The sequence below is a fragment of the Eucalyptus grandis genome, chromosome 11 (assembly GCF_016545825.1).
Source record: "Eucalyptus grandis isolate ANBG69807.140 chromosome 11, ASM1654582v1, whole genome shotgun sequence".
In the NCBI taxonomy this organism is placed as follows: Eukaryota; Viridiplantae; Streptophyta; class Magnoliopsida; order Myrtales; family Myrtaceae; genus Eucalyptus; species Eucalyptus grandis.
Window position 1 is genome coordinate 11,251,558 of NC_052622.1, and position 16,117 is coordinate 11,267,674.

Below are 16,117 nucleotides of genomic sequence, written 5' to 3' on the forward strand. Positions count from 1 at the left end.
TATTTATTGTCGAGAGTCCCCCAACGTGACAACCTTTGGATGAAGGATACTGAAAATGGAGCTGAAGAAGCAGCATCCACACGGTTATCTATATGCTAACACTCGTGGCGGCGCCTCCGCCTCCTGGTGCATCAGCTTGTTGATGATCACGGCCACTTTCTTGGGTTGCAGTTGTGGTCGTGAGGATCCTGGTGTGGCTGGAGTCAATGGGGACGATGACAAGATCATCAACCGGACGAGCTTCCCATCTGATTTCGTATTTGGAGTGGGATCGAGCGCCTACCAGGTAATCAGCATGAAGATGGACGAGGCATGCTATGTTGATGCATTGAGACTGCACGCACGTGCACTGCTGGATCAAATGCTTTCTTCTAATTTGTCGGGTTTTGCGTAACTAGTCTGAAGGAGCAGCGGACCAACAGGGAAGAGGCTTGAGCATTTGGGACACCTTCACCAAACTCTTTCCAGGTTAGATGCACACTACGAACATACGGTTTTTTTTTTTTTTTTTTTACCTTCAACGCACTGGTGAATGTAATTGTCGTTTCCCCTTCTTCCCCAGATAAGATTAGCGACCACTCTTCCGGTTTCATAGCTGATGAGTTCTACTACCAGTTCCAGGTAACGTGCGCTAAAATTAAAGAAGTCATTTCGAGATGGAGTATTGCAGTGTGGGACCACATTTGGGTCGTCGTCTTTGTATACAGCGATGGAGGCTTTACTAATATTTTCCATTTGCTTCACTTATCCCTCCCTTCTAACTTAATGCACGTGATACATGCCCTGATTTCCTTTCCACAGCGACTGTTAGCTGCAAACCAAAACAATCGACACCACAAGTAGTTTATAGAATAATCTATTAAGTCATGTGTTGTTGCTTAATAATTGATTTTCTTCCATGTGTGTTCTTTAACAGTCATGTGGATGTCCAATTTCCTGACAAGTTATGTATGGGTGTAAATTTTGTATATATAGGAGGACATAAACTTGTTGAAAGCAATGGGATGGGATTTCTTCAGATTCTCCATCTCGTGGCCTCGTATTGCACCTCGTAAGCTCACTCTCATGCACCCTCCTTTTGTCTTATTCCAACATAATTAGGCTCCTCCTGTTAACATCAAGGAAAAATATGATCCTTCGTACACCACGTAGACCAACACCATTTGGTTCGAGACTCACACACCGTTAATGACTCGATACATGTAATTATGTGCCTTCCTGACCATTGTGCTCACATCAGATTACTATATATTCTCTTTGGTCTCTCTACATTTTTAATTAGTCATGCCGAAACAAATATGAACTACGGTTTTGCCCTGTACTCAGCTCTTGTATATGCACTATGAAGCGTATAATTAAATCATTCGGACGGTATCTTTTGTATACTAGATGGGAAGATAAGCAAGGGAGTCAATGAACAAGGTGTCGCCTTTTACAACAATCTCATCGACAGCCTACTTGCTGAGGGTAACCCCTACTGTCTAGTCCTTCACGACTCACTGAATTGCTCTTTCCAACGTGTACTAAACTTTGAGCAGGCATCCAACCTTTTGTGACATTGTTCCATTGGGATGTTCCCCAAGCACTTGAAGATGAGTACGGCGGGTTCCTGAGTATTAATATTGTGTAAGCCTTCAAATATTGTTGACTTGGAGATTCTAAAGATTGTGTGTACTCGCATCCCTTGAACTAATTGCCAATCTTAATCAAGTAACACCGGGATCATTTGGGTTATTACTAGGGAGGACTACATCGATTATGTAAACTTTTGCTTTCAAAAGTTTGGTGATAGAGTGAAGCATTGGGTGACACTAAACGAGCCCAATTACTTTACGTTGTATGGGTATGCAATGGGCATCTATGCACCTGGTCGATGTTCTAGTTACATAAATAACTGCACAGCCGGAAATTCAGCAACAGAACCTTACATCGTTGCACACCATTTACTTCTTTCTCACGCAGCAGCAGTGAAACTGTACAGGGACAACTATCAGGTACATGGACACCTATCTCGGTGTATTCCCCTTATTCTTTGGGCAAACTACTCAGTTGGATATGCATGTTTGGACTTGACTAATTGTTCCGTGTATTGATACACAATCAGGCTACTCAAAATGGGAAAATAGGCATGGTCATTGCAACTTACTGGATGACCCCTAAGTATTCAACGAACGTCAGTAGGAAGGCTGCCTCTAGAGCTTTTGACTTTCAGTTTGGATGGTATGTATTTTATTTATAAGAAAGTAGGTAGCCTTATGAGATGCTAGATAAGCATTATGAACGAGTCACAGAAGCGACTGATCTAGCAATTGTACCTCAACAAACGAGTTCCTCAGCAATTTTGTGTGTCCCATTAGTAAGTGCATTGCGCGTTGATGATGTAAGGTTTGCCCATCCTATTACCTATGGTGACTACCCAAAGTCAATGAGGAGATATGTGGGCGAGCGGTTACCCAAATTCACAAAAGCACAGTCAGAGGCGCTAAAGGGTTCTCGTGACTACATGGGGGTAAATTATTACACGGCGAGATACGTGGACGAATCCGCATCCCCTTTTACCACTCTCAATCTAAGTTACACCACCGATTGTCATTGTAATATGACCGGTAAGCATGCACCACCATTGCCCAAATATTTTACCCCTAGTGTTCTTCAATTGATTCCCTAACGAACTTTGTTTATTATCTGTGATGCTACCAGCTGAGAAAGATGGAATTCCAATCGGCCAACCGGTAATGTGTCTACACAAGCATGAGAAAGAATTTTATACATAATCAAGTGTTCACGCATTAATCACATGCTAAGCATAATGCTAATATAGATTTTTTTTTTTTTTTATATCAACTGAACAAAATTGCAGACTGCCGCGGAGTGGCTGTACATATACCCAAAGGGTATCAGAGAGTTGATGCACTACGTGAAGAAAAACTATTTGGATCCGACCATTTATGTGACTGAAAATGGTAAATAAATGTATCTATGTCACTGACGGTGACTTTGCTTGGGTTGACGGGTCACCTAGTAATTTGCCTTCTATGCGTTGTTTTGTCCAACCACAGGAATGGCAGATGCAAATAACAAATCATTGCCGCTTGAAGATGCACTTACAGATAGATTGAGAATAAGTTACTTTCAGCTGCATCTCTCAAATCTCTCCAAGGCTATCGAGTAAGTAATTCGATATCAGTATTGGGTATGCATAGATGATAAACAATAATGATATTTGATCAAAAGTACCATACACACGAATTCGTTGTTGACAGGGAAGGAGTGAATGTAAAAGGATACTTTGCGTGGAGTTTCCTAGACGACTTCGAGTGGGTGGAGGGTTATACAACCCGATATGGCCTCGTTTTCGTGGATTATGGGAATGAACTGAAGCGATACATGAAGCACTCGGCATGTTGGTTCCAAAGTTTCCTACAAAAGGATAATGCAACCGTTAACTACTCCTTGCGGAGCGATGCCTAGCAGAAGTCACTAAAGCCCAAATCCGCAAGTCTCTTCCTCGCTGCTGCGTTTCCAAACCCCGTAGTCCCTTTTGGATACTATATGTACTGATGCTCAGTTGGGCTGCTCCTTCTCTTTTCCTACTTAAATGAAATAGAAGGATGCATTTTACACCTATAAAGAAAAAATTCAAGACATCAAGAATTGCAGGAAGCCCGTCAGTTTGAAGAATATCCCTTAGATTAGGTTTTGTCTGAATGTGAATTTCAAATTAGAATAAAATTAGATTTCCTAATATCATTACTTGTCTTTGATTCCAATAAATAAACAAAATTCAATATGTATGGCAACTTAATTGAACCATGGAATTAGGAAAATAATTTGGACTTTTAACTTCTTAGAGATATCAATGAGATATTCATAAAAGGAAAGCTTGAGATATTCATAAAAGGAAAGCTTACTCCTTAAAAAGAAAAAAAAATGGAACCCGGTTGGATTTATATCTTTTTAGTCTAAAAAATTATGTTAAGTTCTTCAAAATTATGAAAAAAATCACCACATTTTAATTTTTAAATGAAGTTGATTTTTCAAATTATGGATTCAAGGTGTTCAATACTGATAAACATCTTAACTAAACCCCAAAAGATAATGATAGCCATTGAATACTAGAGGCCGATTATTTTCAAAGCAAATAATATTTGGTTGAGTAAATTATTACATGCATGGACTTGAGTATGTTCGTAAACTAGTTCATCTAAACTCTAAGACGTAAAGTTTCGGGAATATTCTTCCTAGGTGGAAGACAAAATTCACCTAGTGTCGCGACCTAAATTTCAGGTGCACCACCTAAAACTAGGTTAATGGACTACTAAGTCTTTAACTTAGCTCGAGCTCTCCCAAGCCCATACCAATTCGTGACTTAAGGTTCAAATTTTTTAACAGGATATTCTTACTTGGAAGAAATGTTGAAAGAGAAAGTGATCGAAATCTTTTAGACTTTCTCAATTGGTTCTATCCTCCTACCCATTGGAAATACCTCTTGGAAAAAGAATTGAGAACCACAACACCAAATCCTGAAGTCCATACCATCTTGTTCTTCCAACGACCATGGTATTTTTTCACAAATAATGGCCACATCATTAATGTCCCTCAGGAAATAGGAACCACATCCTACAAGCCCCACCTGGATAGAGAAGCTCGGATTCACAAATCTTATCCAAGATCTGTTAGATCTTGTGAACACCAGTACCGAGAACTCAAGAGAATTTTGTGTCAAGAAAACAAAACTATTCCTCAAGAAGCATAGAATTATAATGAACCCACTACATGGGATCATTATGACTTAGCACCAGAAGCCAAGGAAGCACTCAGGCAAAACAGACAAGCCGCGTCATCCCAAGATAATGAAATGACAAATACAAATGACATTGTCCAATCCACACAGGACCCCTATGCACAATGGGGAGGTCCTCTTTCTCAAGACCCCTATGATCTAGGACCTTCGTCCTTATCCCAAAACATGGACACATCTTTCTATGCAGAGCCATCCAACTGGCCCAGCCAAGCATTCCTCCCGACACTGTAGTACATGACAATACAGACTGGGCTCGAGAAGAAGCATCCCACTAGGCTCATGTAGAAGCATCCTCATCAAGACAGCTGAACCAAATCCTCTCACCTGAATATCTTGAAGCTCTTGAACAAAAATATGAAGCACATCTACTAAAGGATAGCTTAGATGACTCAGTTTGTAGCTACAATGCTCAAGACAGACGAGACCGTTGAGTCCGTACAATTTCACTATAGCAAAAGCAATGTTCACTTTTACTGTAGCACTAGGCTAGGGAAAGTATTGTTCACAGTATGATCACTGTTCATAGTGTGCGAATAATTCCCTCTCGGAAATTTCCGGTGCCTCTGTTTGTTTCCGGACCCATGAGCTTGGTCCTTGTTTGTTGCTTTGTGACCTCATATTGTCTATATAAGGCATGGATGGTGTAATGTGTTGGGTAGAGTCCTTTTAAGTAAAGTGAGTGTTTTATGAAAACTCTCTCTATGGCTTTCTAAACTCCTATTCTTCTCCAGCTTGGTAGGATCCTCCAAGAAATGCAGCTTGGGTAGGTTAGAAATGTTTCAATCCTGGCATCTCTGGGTGTCTCTAGGCTCTGAACTAAACGGCTGAGTGGTTTTCTACTAAAAGGCTGTCCCTGAAGGGCTTGAACGGGTTGTTCGCCCACCGTGGGACGCATACCTGCAGGAAATTTACTCTCCTTCCCTGGTTCTAAGTCTAGGTCCATTCATGGTATCAGAGCCATGGTTTCGTTTGTAATATTATCCATTCCATGCGCTTGATAGGTGAATCCAGTGCTGAGAAGATCTCTTCATATCATGTCTACAGAACCAGAAATCCTCGAAGCACCCGTTTCTCTTTGTCGCGACCCGATCTCGCCGCCCCTTGAAATGGTATCCAAGGAGGGGAAAAGTCGGATTTAGGGGTATTTGATCTCGAGAGTTTCCTCACGAGATCACAAGCTCTCCCAAGCTCATACCCCACGCGACAGCGGATTTATTTATATGATCTAGGTATTTAACAACCTAAGAATATACAGGAGTCGCCACTAGCCTCAACTTTGGGGGTCGGCTAGAAACCCAATCGAGGGTCGGGAGTGTTCCCTCGATTCCTACGCAACCAGATATCTACGTTCGGGGACTTGGGTTACGCTAATATTGCTATTAGCGCCCTTTCGGTACCTAAACAGTATGTTGTGTTTTTCCTAACATGTCCATGCGTTTCTTTTTACATTTTTCAGGATCATCAATTCCTAGACTAAGTGATCATGCGTGGTGGATTACTTTCATTCTATTCTATTTCTAAAAAAAATGAAAGAAAAGAAAACAATCAATGAAATTGAAAATTAAATTGCAAGACATGAAGTAAACAATCAAGATAAAACAGTAAACCTAATCATGCAATTCTAAAGAATATAAAAGAGAAAACAATCGAGAAAGAAAGGAAACCCGCAACTCGTCGGGCTTTATACAATGCATAAAACCCGAGACATATGTCGGGAAAATGAGCATTACATGATAACAGTCGAGTGGACATCGACCTTCACCATCTTCACGCCTTCTCCATCTTCGGGATCCTAATCTAAACCTAATCTAATAAACCTATAACTAGGTATATGCAGTGGAAGAAAACAAACAAACATATCAAAACATCAAAGAACAAGACATTATTAGTGTTAAAAAATGGTGACTAAAGTCATGAAGTCTTTACACCAAATTCTAAGTGAAATCCCAAGATTTAGCATCATTATGTATTACACCTAAATCATCTATCTAACGATCACACACAAAGCATATAACATGACAAACATTCAAGCCACATGACCTTGATCCTCAATCAACCCAAAACAATGAATGAACCAACTAAAGATCACTTATTCCAAAACATGCACCATTGAATTCACTCAACATATGTATTTAAGGCAAACGGAACAATCAATGTGTAACCCACATGGTACCTAAAACCGTTTTGTAGACAATTGATAAAGGATGTCATTCCATGAAGGAAGTACCTCAAGATTCCTAACGCATGGATTTCTAAAAATATTAAGAACATGAACAAGTCAATCAAGAATAGATCATAGTAGCATGTCACACCGTCATTCCATAACATATTGAAAACAATTTGGACAAATCTACTATCTCATCTTAAGACTAACAACAACTAGCCACAGAAAAGACAGCATTGCAGTTCAAGACAAATTCCAGATTTCAAAGCTCGATTTGAAAAAAGGAAAGGCAGGACAAATGATGACCAAATCGCACATATAATATGTCAATGGAAAGTTTGAGAAGCCTATTACAAATCTCTAGAAGACATTAAGTCCTAATAACATCATCTTCCAGCTCGTTCCAGTTAAAACAGAAAATTGCAGTAGGTCAAAACAGCAAATCAACCTAAAAAACTACTGCAGAATTGACAGACTTTGTAGGTGTTTTTCGATGACCGGATGATGTCTATTCAGGGCGTGCGACATATCAAATCGAAGCTCTACAAGTGTATTTTTTGTGTCTAGAAGGGCTCAAGACCAGAAAACCTTATCTATTAATTCATTTAAGCCAAAACAGAAAGTCTATCAGTCATACGAAATCGCGACACATCGACCATTCCATTTCAATACTAACAGCAGCTAGCCACAGAAGAAAAAGAAGCAAAACAACATATTACAAGCAGCAGTATCTCAAATCAAGAAATCAATATAACATTTGGGCCAAAAGTAAGGAGAAAGACAACTTAAATTGGAGCTGTCCTGCTCAGCAATTCAAAAGATCCAATCGAATATTTCTTTTGCAAGGAGCATATTGAAATTTGCTACATCAATGTGGAGAAGACAGCCACACAAGCACATATAAAACTTTTGGCATTGACTTTAACGTCCATAATAGTGCAAACAACAACTCCTATTACCACAACTAGAACAGCCATTTCTACTTCCCTCGAGTAATACTTACTTTGTAGGATCCACTTCATCACGCAAACAATAGGAATCATGCTCAGTTTCAAAATTTGGTAAAATCCGACAGGGTTAAGCATCAAACTTAAGTTCATCCAGAACCATCAGCTCTAATAATTTTCTACAGCTCTATGGCAACGAACGTAGAAATTCAGCATCTAGTTTCTTTGTCCAGAACCATCAAGTGAACAGTTTTCTATAGCTCTATGGCAACGAAAGCAGAAATTCAGCATCTAGTTTCTTTGTCACGGCCATCATGTGAACAGAAACTTATCTTCAGCTCAATAAAATTGTGAATAGCGACCCTTTTGGACCAAAAGGAAAAATAACCTGATCTAGAGAGAGAAGCACCGATCGAGCAAGCAAGCGTATGATCTCCGAGACAAAATCAGGTCCTCACGACTTTCAACCGCCTGGCACTTGATCTTCAATCGCTCACCAATGGAGGAAAACCTTTACCTCCGACCGGAGCTCGGGAAAGAACAGCGAAATAGAACCGAGGGAGGGAGTTCAGAATCCACAACCTGAACGGATTGAAACCGCAAACGAAACCCTAACGGATTGAGAGTGATAGAAAGAGAACTCACCGATCCGGTGAGCCCAATCCCGAGAGATTCGAGTCGGACGGGCCTCTGCACCAACAAACCGAGGGAGGTCCTCCGAGAGAGACTCAGATCCGGCGGAACCAGAATCGCTGGTGTCGTCCTCGTCGCTGTCACCACCGTTGAACTAGAATAGAGAGAGATACAGATCGAGAGCGGCTGTCACGACTGGTCGTCGTCGTCGTCGCCGCCGACGATGGTTCCTATCGACTCGAGTCGCACGCAAAGCAGGGGAAGGCGATGGCGATCAATCGATCCTCCTCTCCTCGATCCCCCTTCTCTTTCCTCTCTATGAGCTCTCCGCCGAGCAAGAGATGAAGACCGTCCGTTTTTCCTCCTTCGCGAGAGAGCGTCCCGTGAGCGAGAGAATTCCCCCGAGCGTCCGTCGTGTGCGAAACCCCCAAAGAGAGAGCAGAGAGAGAGAGAGAGAGAGAGAGAGAGAGAGAGAGAGAGATCCCCTCCGCCAGAGCATCCTCCCCGAGCGAGGAAAAGAGGCCTCCCTTTTATATATATATTTTTTTCGTTTTTCTCTCCTTTTCTCTTTTTTTTTTTCGTTTTCCTTATTTCTTTTTTTTCTTTTCATTTCATTTCATTTTTTTTTTGTTTTCTTTTGTTTTCTTTTTCTTTTTTATGTTTTCATTCATTCATTCATCATTTTTTAATCTTTTTGGCTCTTTATTCTTTTTCTCTCTTTTCTCCCTTTTCTTTTCTTTTTTTATTTTCATTTCAATTTTTTTATTTTTGCAAATTATTTATTTAAAATGTCGATGAAAATTTCGGGTGTCAACACTCTTGCTCCTTCTCCTTCATCCTCAACCCCCCTAGAGTTTCGTGTGTCCAATGCCTCTAAGATAGATTATCTTTATGAAGTCTCTCTTAGTGATGAAACCAAGATTTCTGAAACCCAACTTCCTTTCATGAACCCTTATTCTGCTTTTGCCAAACCCAACTCATCATTTTCACCTATCCGCTCCATCCACCAGCTTATTCACCAAACCCCAAAGCAAGTAAAGGAGTACGTCCAGTCCTCCAAATTCGACCAGCATCCTATTCCCGCTACTGAAAAGGAGTACTTTGTTACTCTCCAAATCCCTCATGAATTTCCCAGACAATGGGCTCAACAGGGATACACTCATGTCCATTATGGAGCTGTTCGTCTTGCTCTTACCTTTCATGGCCGTAAATGTTTGCTAGTTGTGGCAAGAATTGCTTTGTTGGATACCAGCTTTTTACAATACCAGCATGTTTGCATTGGTACTGTTCAAACTACTCTAAACGCCGGAACAGTCTTTGTGACTTTGTATCCAAACTTCAACATCGCTCTTTCAGACCCCCAACTACTTTCTTTCTTAAAAGTCCAAGTACAGCTCACTGGAGCTCCTCAAACTGCTGACTCTGTAGCTGCAACATTACATTACCAGATGGTCTATCGAGTGCAGAACCATGCCCTTGATCTCAACTTCAACAATGGTAATGAAGATGCTTTGTTTATTTCTATGCAGAATGACCAGGCATCCTGTATCCATGTTCCTAGACAGATCCCGAATGATATGTTGGCCAAGCTCCTTCTAGAGACTTGGATTACCAATTATGAAAAGCTACATCAGCATAACAAGCCTTTTCAGTCTACAGACTTTGAATTCATCCGGAAAAAAGATGGAACTGTTTCCATCAAATTTGGCAAGGAAAAGGAAGAAAGTCCTTCTATCTTCCAGACCCTCTTCATGATCGAACCATGTGTTCCTCAATCAATTTCCAAGCCAGATCCAAAAAAGCTTGTTAGACACTTCAACGGTGATGGACATCCTGTCCATTACTACAAAGACAACTATGGTCATTGTTTTTGGGATCCTTTTTGCCAATGTTCTTATTGTACAAATTCCCCTGACGAGGTAGATCCCTTTGCAAAACCTCCACCTCGAAGGAAAAAGCCAAAGGATAAGGTATATCAAAGGTACTTAAACGAAGACCCCTCCGTTGATACTCTTGGTGAGTGTGATAAATACCAGTTCATGGTTTCCTATGCACCACCTCTTTCACCAGAGTTCAGTACTACGACCCAAGTTTCACCAGATCCACCAAAATCTCCTCCACCATCTCCTCCTTAGAAAAAGCAAGCTCTCTCCTCGTTCTACAAGCCAATCCTAAAATGGGCTAAGAAACATTCTTACCCACTTGAGGCTCCAGCAGAAACACCACCCACTTCTTCTATCGCCATGTTCCAAGAAACTGACTTTCCCCCTCTTATCAGAGAAAGTTCTAAACTCTCGTTTCCTGCCTCAAAAGAATTCATTGATCCACAAGGCAGATATCGTCATGTTCCTAAGATATCTACCCCCACTGATGTGGATGAACATGGGAGACAAAGAAAGACTCTTGCAGTTGAAGCTATTCTAAATTGGCAATCAAAGACTCTGTTAGCACAAAACAATGCCTTCAAGGCAATTGATTCCAAGATTGGAAATGTACAACAAGATCTTCGAAGGTACGATGAAACCAAAAAAGAAAAATGCTTTTTAAGTTCCAAAAAGGCTTCATGCCTTGGAATTAGGTCAACATCTTGGGTATCATTATCTTGAAAGCCCAAAACCAGAGATAGAAAAACTCAAAAGGCAAATCCAACTCCTTGAAGAAGGAAGGTTTAGACCTTTCGATCCACTGGCATCTCCTGTCAGAACTGGGTATTTACCCCCATCATCTCAGCCGTCTATTTTTGCCACCATTCCAGAAGATCCTTTCAAAAAAGAACCAAATATGGCAGAAATACGAAATCGCTTCAAAGCCTAACAGAAGGACAAAGGAAAGGAGAAAATGCCGCCTACAGAATCAAGTTCGATTGTTATAAGGGAAAGACCAGATCGGATGATGTTATCCAATCCATTAGAATCTTTTCTAAAGGATTTGGGTACTCAAGAACCTGACCCTGTAATCCAACAACCCGATCTTGCCATTCTAGAGAAACAGACTCTGTTCCCAGCCGAACAAACTTCTCATGATACTGAATCAGATTAAGTATCCCCTTCCTCCTCTTCATCCTTCTCAATTCCTATAGTTGATTCCCCCCCTATTGTGCTAGTAACTTCATCAATATTCATGGCCGATCTTCCAGATGATGAAATGGAATCAAACTATTATGAACCAGAAAACATTCAGACAAGCAATCCTGGATAGCATGTGTCCATAGCATCAAAACAATTCTTCACCATTGATGATATTCCTTATCACAAATGGCCAGAAAGACTTGAAGATTTTCATACTTTGTTGAATACTCAATCTATCACCAACCATGATATGAATGATGTTCTTTACAATTTTGTCACGAGGTTCACAGGCAGCCTCAAATTTTGGTGGAAATCAATTTCAGAACAAGACCAAATTCATTTTCTGATGTCACCAAATTTTGGCCATGCTATCACCCTCTTATATCATGTCTTTGTGGGAAAACCCACTGATCTCATAGAAATGAAAAGGAGAGAATTTTTTGAAAGAATATGCTGCTCCTTCCAGAAAAAACATCTTGACAAGCATTACCGACTAATGCTTCAACTCTTTTATCAAGTCGGAGCAGATCCAAATCTGAAACATGTTTTCCTTACTTCCATCCCTAAAGAACTATCCTAGATGGTTGAAAGATCGTTCTTTGAAAAACAAAGGAGAGTACAAGATATTCCCTTGGGAGAAATACAACAAGAAGTCCATCTATGCCTTGAAGAATTATGCTTAAAACGCCAGATGGTCCGTACCTACATCACAGATGACAAGTGCCTCGAATCAGCTTGTTCTCGCTAGAAGTTAAAAATCAAATGCTCCAAGCAAGACTGTGATGGTACGTGTGGTAAGTTTTCTCGGAAAAAGAAACATTTCAAGAAGTTCTAGATGAAGAAATCCAAACATGGCTCCAAACATTTTCGGAAAAAGAAGAAATGGCGATACCTACGCAAAAGGAAAGATCGCACAGGCCATAAGAAATCAAACCGTTGCTTCATCTGCAATCAGAAGGGACATTTTGCCAAAAATTGTCCTCAAGCGAGAAAATGTTAGAATCATCTAATTCATCACATTGAGAATGAAACAGGCGTTTCTCTTGAAAATGATGATATTGAATCCTTATTCTCTGCTGATGAAGAACCATTTGAACAAACTCTTTGTGTCATTCCCTCGTACCAAACTTCCAGTGAGACCGAGTCAGACTTAGAGTCTGAAGACATTTTTCACATTTCCCCAACATCTTAAGAACCAAATCTTGACATCTTCTCAGGTCAAACTCATTGTCCCCATTTCCCAGTGAAAATTCTCACCTCAAAGTTTGCCAAGCCAATCACTGTTATTGCTCTTATTGATACTGGAGCAAGTTGGTCCATTTTAGATACTAAAGTACTACCTGAAGAATATTGGACTCCCTATATCCGATATTTCAATTCTGCTTCTGGAGATACTTTCTCCACAAATGTCAAAACCACTCCCGTAACTGTTCAGTTCTTTCCTCAGTGTTCCATAATAGCAAAAATCTTTGGATCAAACCTCCCCAATAAAGATATGATAATTGGGTGGGATATCATGACTCAAATCTCTCAGCTTCGTATCATTCCCGGAAAAGGTCTTAGGTACAAGGACCAATTTTCTGAGTTTGTCAATATTCAGAGACTTTTTTCCATTCATATGAGTCTACTAGATCCAATCATGCAAAAATTGTTAGAATCTTGTTCAGAATCCCATTCGGAATTCGCTCAAAAGTGTTCCCATCCTTTATGGGAAAATCCAGAGTTCTTTGTTCGCCTTCCTTTTAAGAAGAATGAGGATATAAATCCAACTAAGGCGAGTCACATGGGAATGAAGCCAGAACATCTGGCTTTAGCTCAAAAGGAATGCTTAGAACTATTGCAGCAATGCCTTATTGAAATCTCCGATTCTCAATGGTTTGTGAAGCCTTTTATGTCAATAAGCGTGCTGAGCAAAACCGGCAAAAAATGAGACTGGTAATCAACTATCAACCTCTCAACCTTTTTCTCCAAGATAATAAATTCCCTCTACCATCCAAAGATTCTCTCTTTACTAGTCTAACCAAGGCCCACATATATTCCAAATTCGACCTCAAAGCCGGATTTTGGCAATTGGACATCCATCCTGAAGACAGATCCAAAACAGGATTATGTATCCCAAACCAGCACTTCTAGTGGAAAGTTCTTCCTTTCGGCCTAAAGGTAGCACTATCCCTTTTTCAAAAGGCCATGTGTCGTATTTTCCAACCAATCTTGTCAAGCGCAGCAGTATACATTGACGACATTCTGTTATACAGTACTGACGAGCAGTCACACTATCAACTCCTTGAGCAATTCGCATCGTAAAGAAGCATGGCATTATGCTTTCCCAAAGAAAAATGAATATTGCCCAGACACAAATTGACTTTCTTGGTATGCACCTTAACAAAGGTACATATTATCCAGGGCCACATATTGCTAAAGAATTATTGAAGTTTCCTGAATACAACTTCACAACAAAACAAGTTCAACAATTTCTTGGGATAATCAATTATCTCAGGGATTTTGTCCCAAATATTGCAAAGCTTCTGATTCCTTTGCAATCGATGCTGAAAAAGAATCCCCTCCCTTGGGGAAAAACTCAGCAAAAGATTATTATCTAGGAGTCGCCACTAATCGGTTTACGGTAGGTCGATTAGACACCTAAGTAAAATAATAGGAGAATTATTTTATTCCTACGAACTAGAGACTAAGGGTACGGGGACTTGGTTACACTAGATCTCTCTAATGCCATTTCGGTACTATTTATTTTTAATTTTCAAAAATATTTTTTTGCAAGCAGTTGATTTATTTTAACCTAAATTACTATCATGCAAAAAGTGACCACATTGATGCTCAAACATTCAATAAATAAATTGCATCACACAAAGCAAACAATTTTTTAGGTTTTCTTGAAAATTAGAATTCTTTTGTAAAAGTGCATTTTTTTAACTAAATGGCTTAATCTTATTAATATGCAAATTCTAATTAAATGGGCCTATTATGCAAACTAGTTATTATGCACCTCATGACCTAACTTCACTAATGAACAAATTCTGATTAAATGATCCTATTATGCAAACTAGTTAACATGCCCCTAGTATTTTTGTATTTTTATTTATTGAAATTCGGAATTAATAAAAACCCTAATTAAACTATCTAAAAAGGGATAATTTTCTAATTTATTCTAGGGATTAATTTGACTTAAACCCTATCCTATCTTAGAAAACTATTTTTAAAAAAAAATGAGATTTGAGATGTGCGAACATTATCTAAAACCCTATTTAAAAAAAAAAAAGTTACATAGGTTCAACCCTAATTATTTTTACCGATGCAATCCTAAAAATGCAATCCTAAGAAAATTCTAATTTATTAAATCTACATGTCTAATTTACTAAACCTATATGCTCATGCATAATTTTTTATTTTTTATTTTATGATTTTTTTAGTTTTTTTATAAAAGATAATTAATTATTAAATAAATATTAAATCTAAGCTATCAACAAAATAAAAGATTAAAATAATTGAAAAAATAACTGTTGTCTCACAGGTCAAATTAACGATTATTCTAACCTAATCATCATGACAAAGAGATAAAAATAATTAAAAATTTGATTCAAAGTCTTACGGATCAAATTAATAATTATAATGATTTAATAATTAAAATTCGACCAAAATGCCCAAAATAAATATAATTAAAAAAATGATCCGACGTCTTACGGTCAAATTAATAATTACAATAATTTGGACAAAATCCCTATGGATAATGTCAAATTATGCATAAAATGAACACTCACCCAATGTTACAACTTAAGCAATAATAACAAAACTAAAAAACTAAACAAATAAATAAAAATAGAATAAAAAAATAAACCACCTAAGATGGGGACTCAAGGGAAAGAGCAGCGACACACGATGGCTTCGGTGAGTGGGTGAAGCGCGAGCGGAGTGGAGGCAACGCGGATTGAGGTGTGGCTCGTTGCTAGCGGGTGTTTGGGCAAGGACGGCGTTCGCGGTAGCTGCAGATCGCACGGGCTTCGCAGGTGAGGAGGAGTCGCAGGTTGGTGACGGGCGGAGGCGCAGACCATCGAAAGAGGAGTGCTGGGCTAAGGTGAGCGCCGAGCGAGGGGCTACAATCCAGCGGTGGTGTGCGGCGTTTGAGCAGTTGCGGGCTCCTAGTGTGGGGCTCGCCGGCGGGGAGGAGGACAACGGGCGGCCTCTTTGCGTGGTTTCTTTGGAGGCGTGCGGGTCGTTGAGTGGTGGCGAGTGATGCTCGGCACTAGCGTCGGCAAAAGCACGTTTGGAGCGGGACTCAGGTGGAGGGAGACGTGCAGTTATCGACGCTCGGGGCTGCAGCAGTGGTGGGTCGGCGACGGGCTTTTGCAGAAGGGGCAGGTAGAGGCAAGCAGGACGTGGGCTTCAGAGGTGTGGCGTCGGAGGTGCAAGTGCAGCGTCGGGGGTGCCGGCACGACGACCGGTGAGTGAATATGGGCAACGAAGGGAGAACAACAACAGTAGAGGCGTC

The 16,117-nt window shown here is 40.1% G+C and overlaps 1 protein-coding gene across 1 annotated transcript; it reads left to right on the forward strand.

Annotated features, from left to right (window-relative positions):
* Positions 1–3,623, forward strand: LOC104424849 (beta-glucosidase 17). Its single transcript, XM_010037362.3, has 13 exons — positions 1–286; positions 399–468; positions 563–621; positions 976–1,051; positions 1,390–1,467; positions 1,539–1,626; positions 1,742–1,994; positions 2,105–2,220; positions 2,386–2,606; positions 2,701–2,732; positions 2,861–2,963; positions 3,060–3,168; positions 3,264–3,623. Exons 1-13 carry the CDS (start codon positions 56–58, stop codon positions 3,469–3,471), a joined length of 1,644 nt encoding a protein of 547 aa, XP_010035664.1. The 5' UTR covers positions 1–55; the 3' UTR covers positions 3,472–3,623.
* The last annotated feature ends 12,494 nt before the right edge of the window (positions 3,624–16,117 follow it).

What these genes read in the sequence shown, in the direction of transcription:
- LOC104424849 (XM_010037362.3), top strand. Translation starts at nt 56, where the DNA reads ATGGAGCTGAAGAAGCAGCATCCACACGGTTATCTATATGCTAACACT. An exon ending in CTTCACCAAACTCTTTCCAG is followed by an intron (nt 469 to 562) that starts GTTAGATGCACA and finishes CTTCTTCCCCAG; the next exon opens with ATAAGATTAGCGACCACTCT. An exon ending in GAATTCCAATCGGCCAACCG is followed by an intron (nt 2,733 to 2,860) that starts GTAATGTGTCTA and finishes ACAAAATTGCAG; the next exon opens with ACTGCCGCGGAGTGGCTGTA.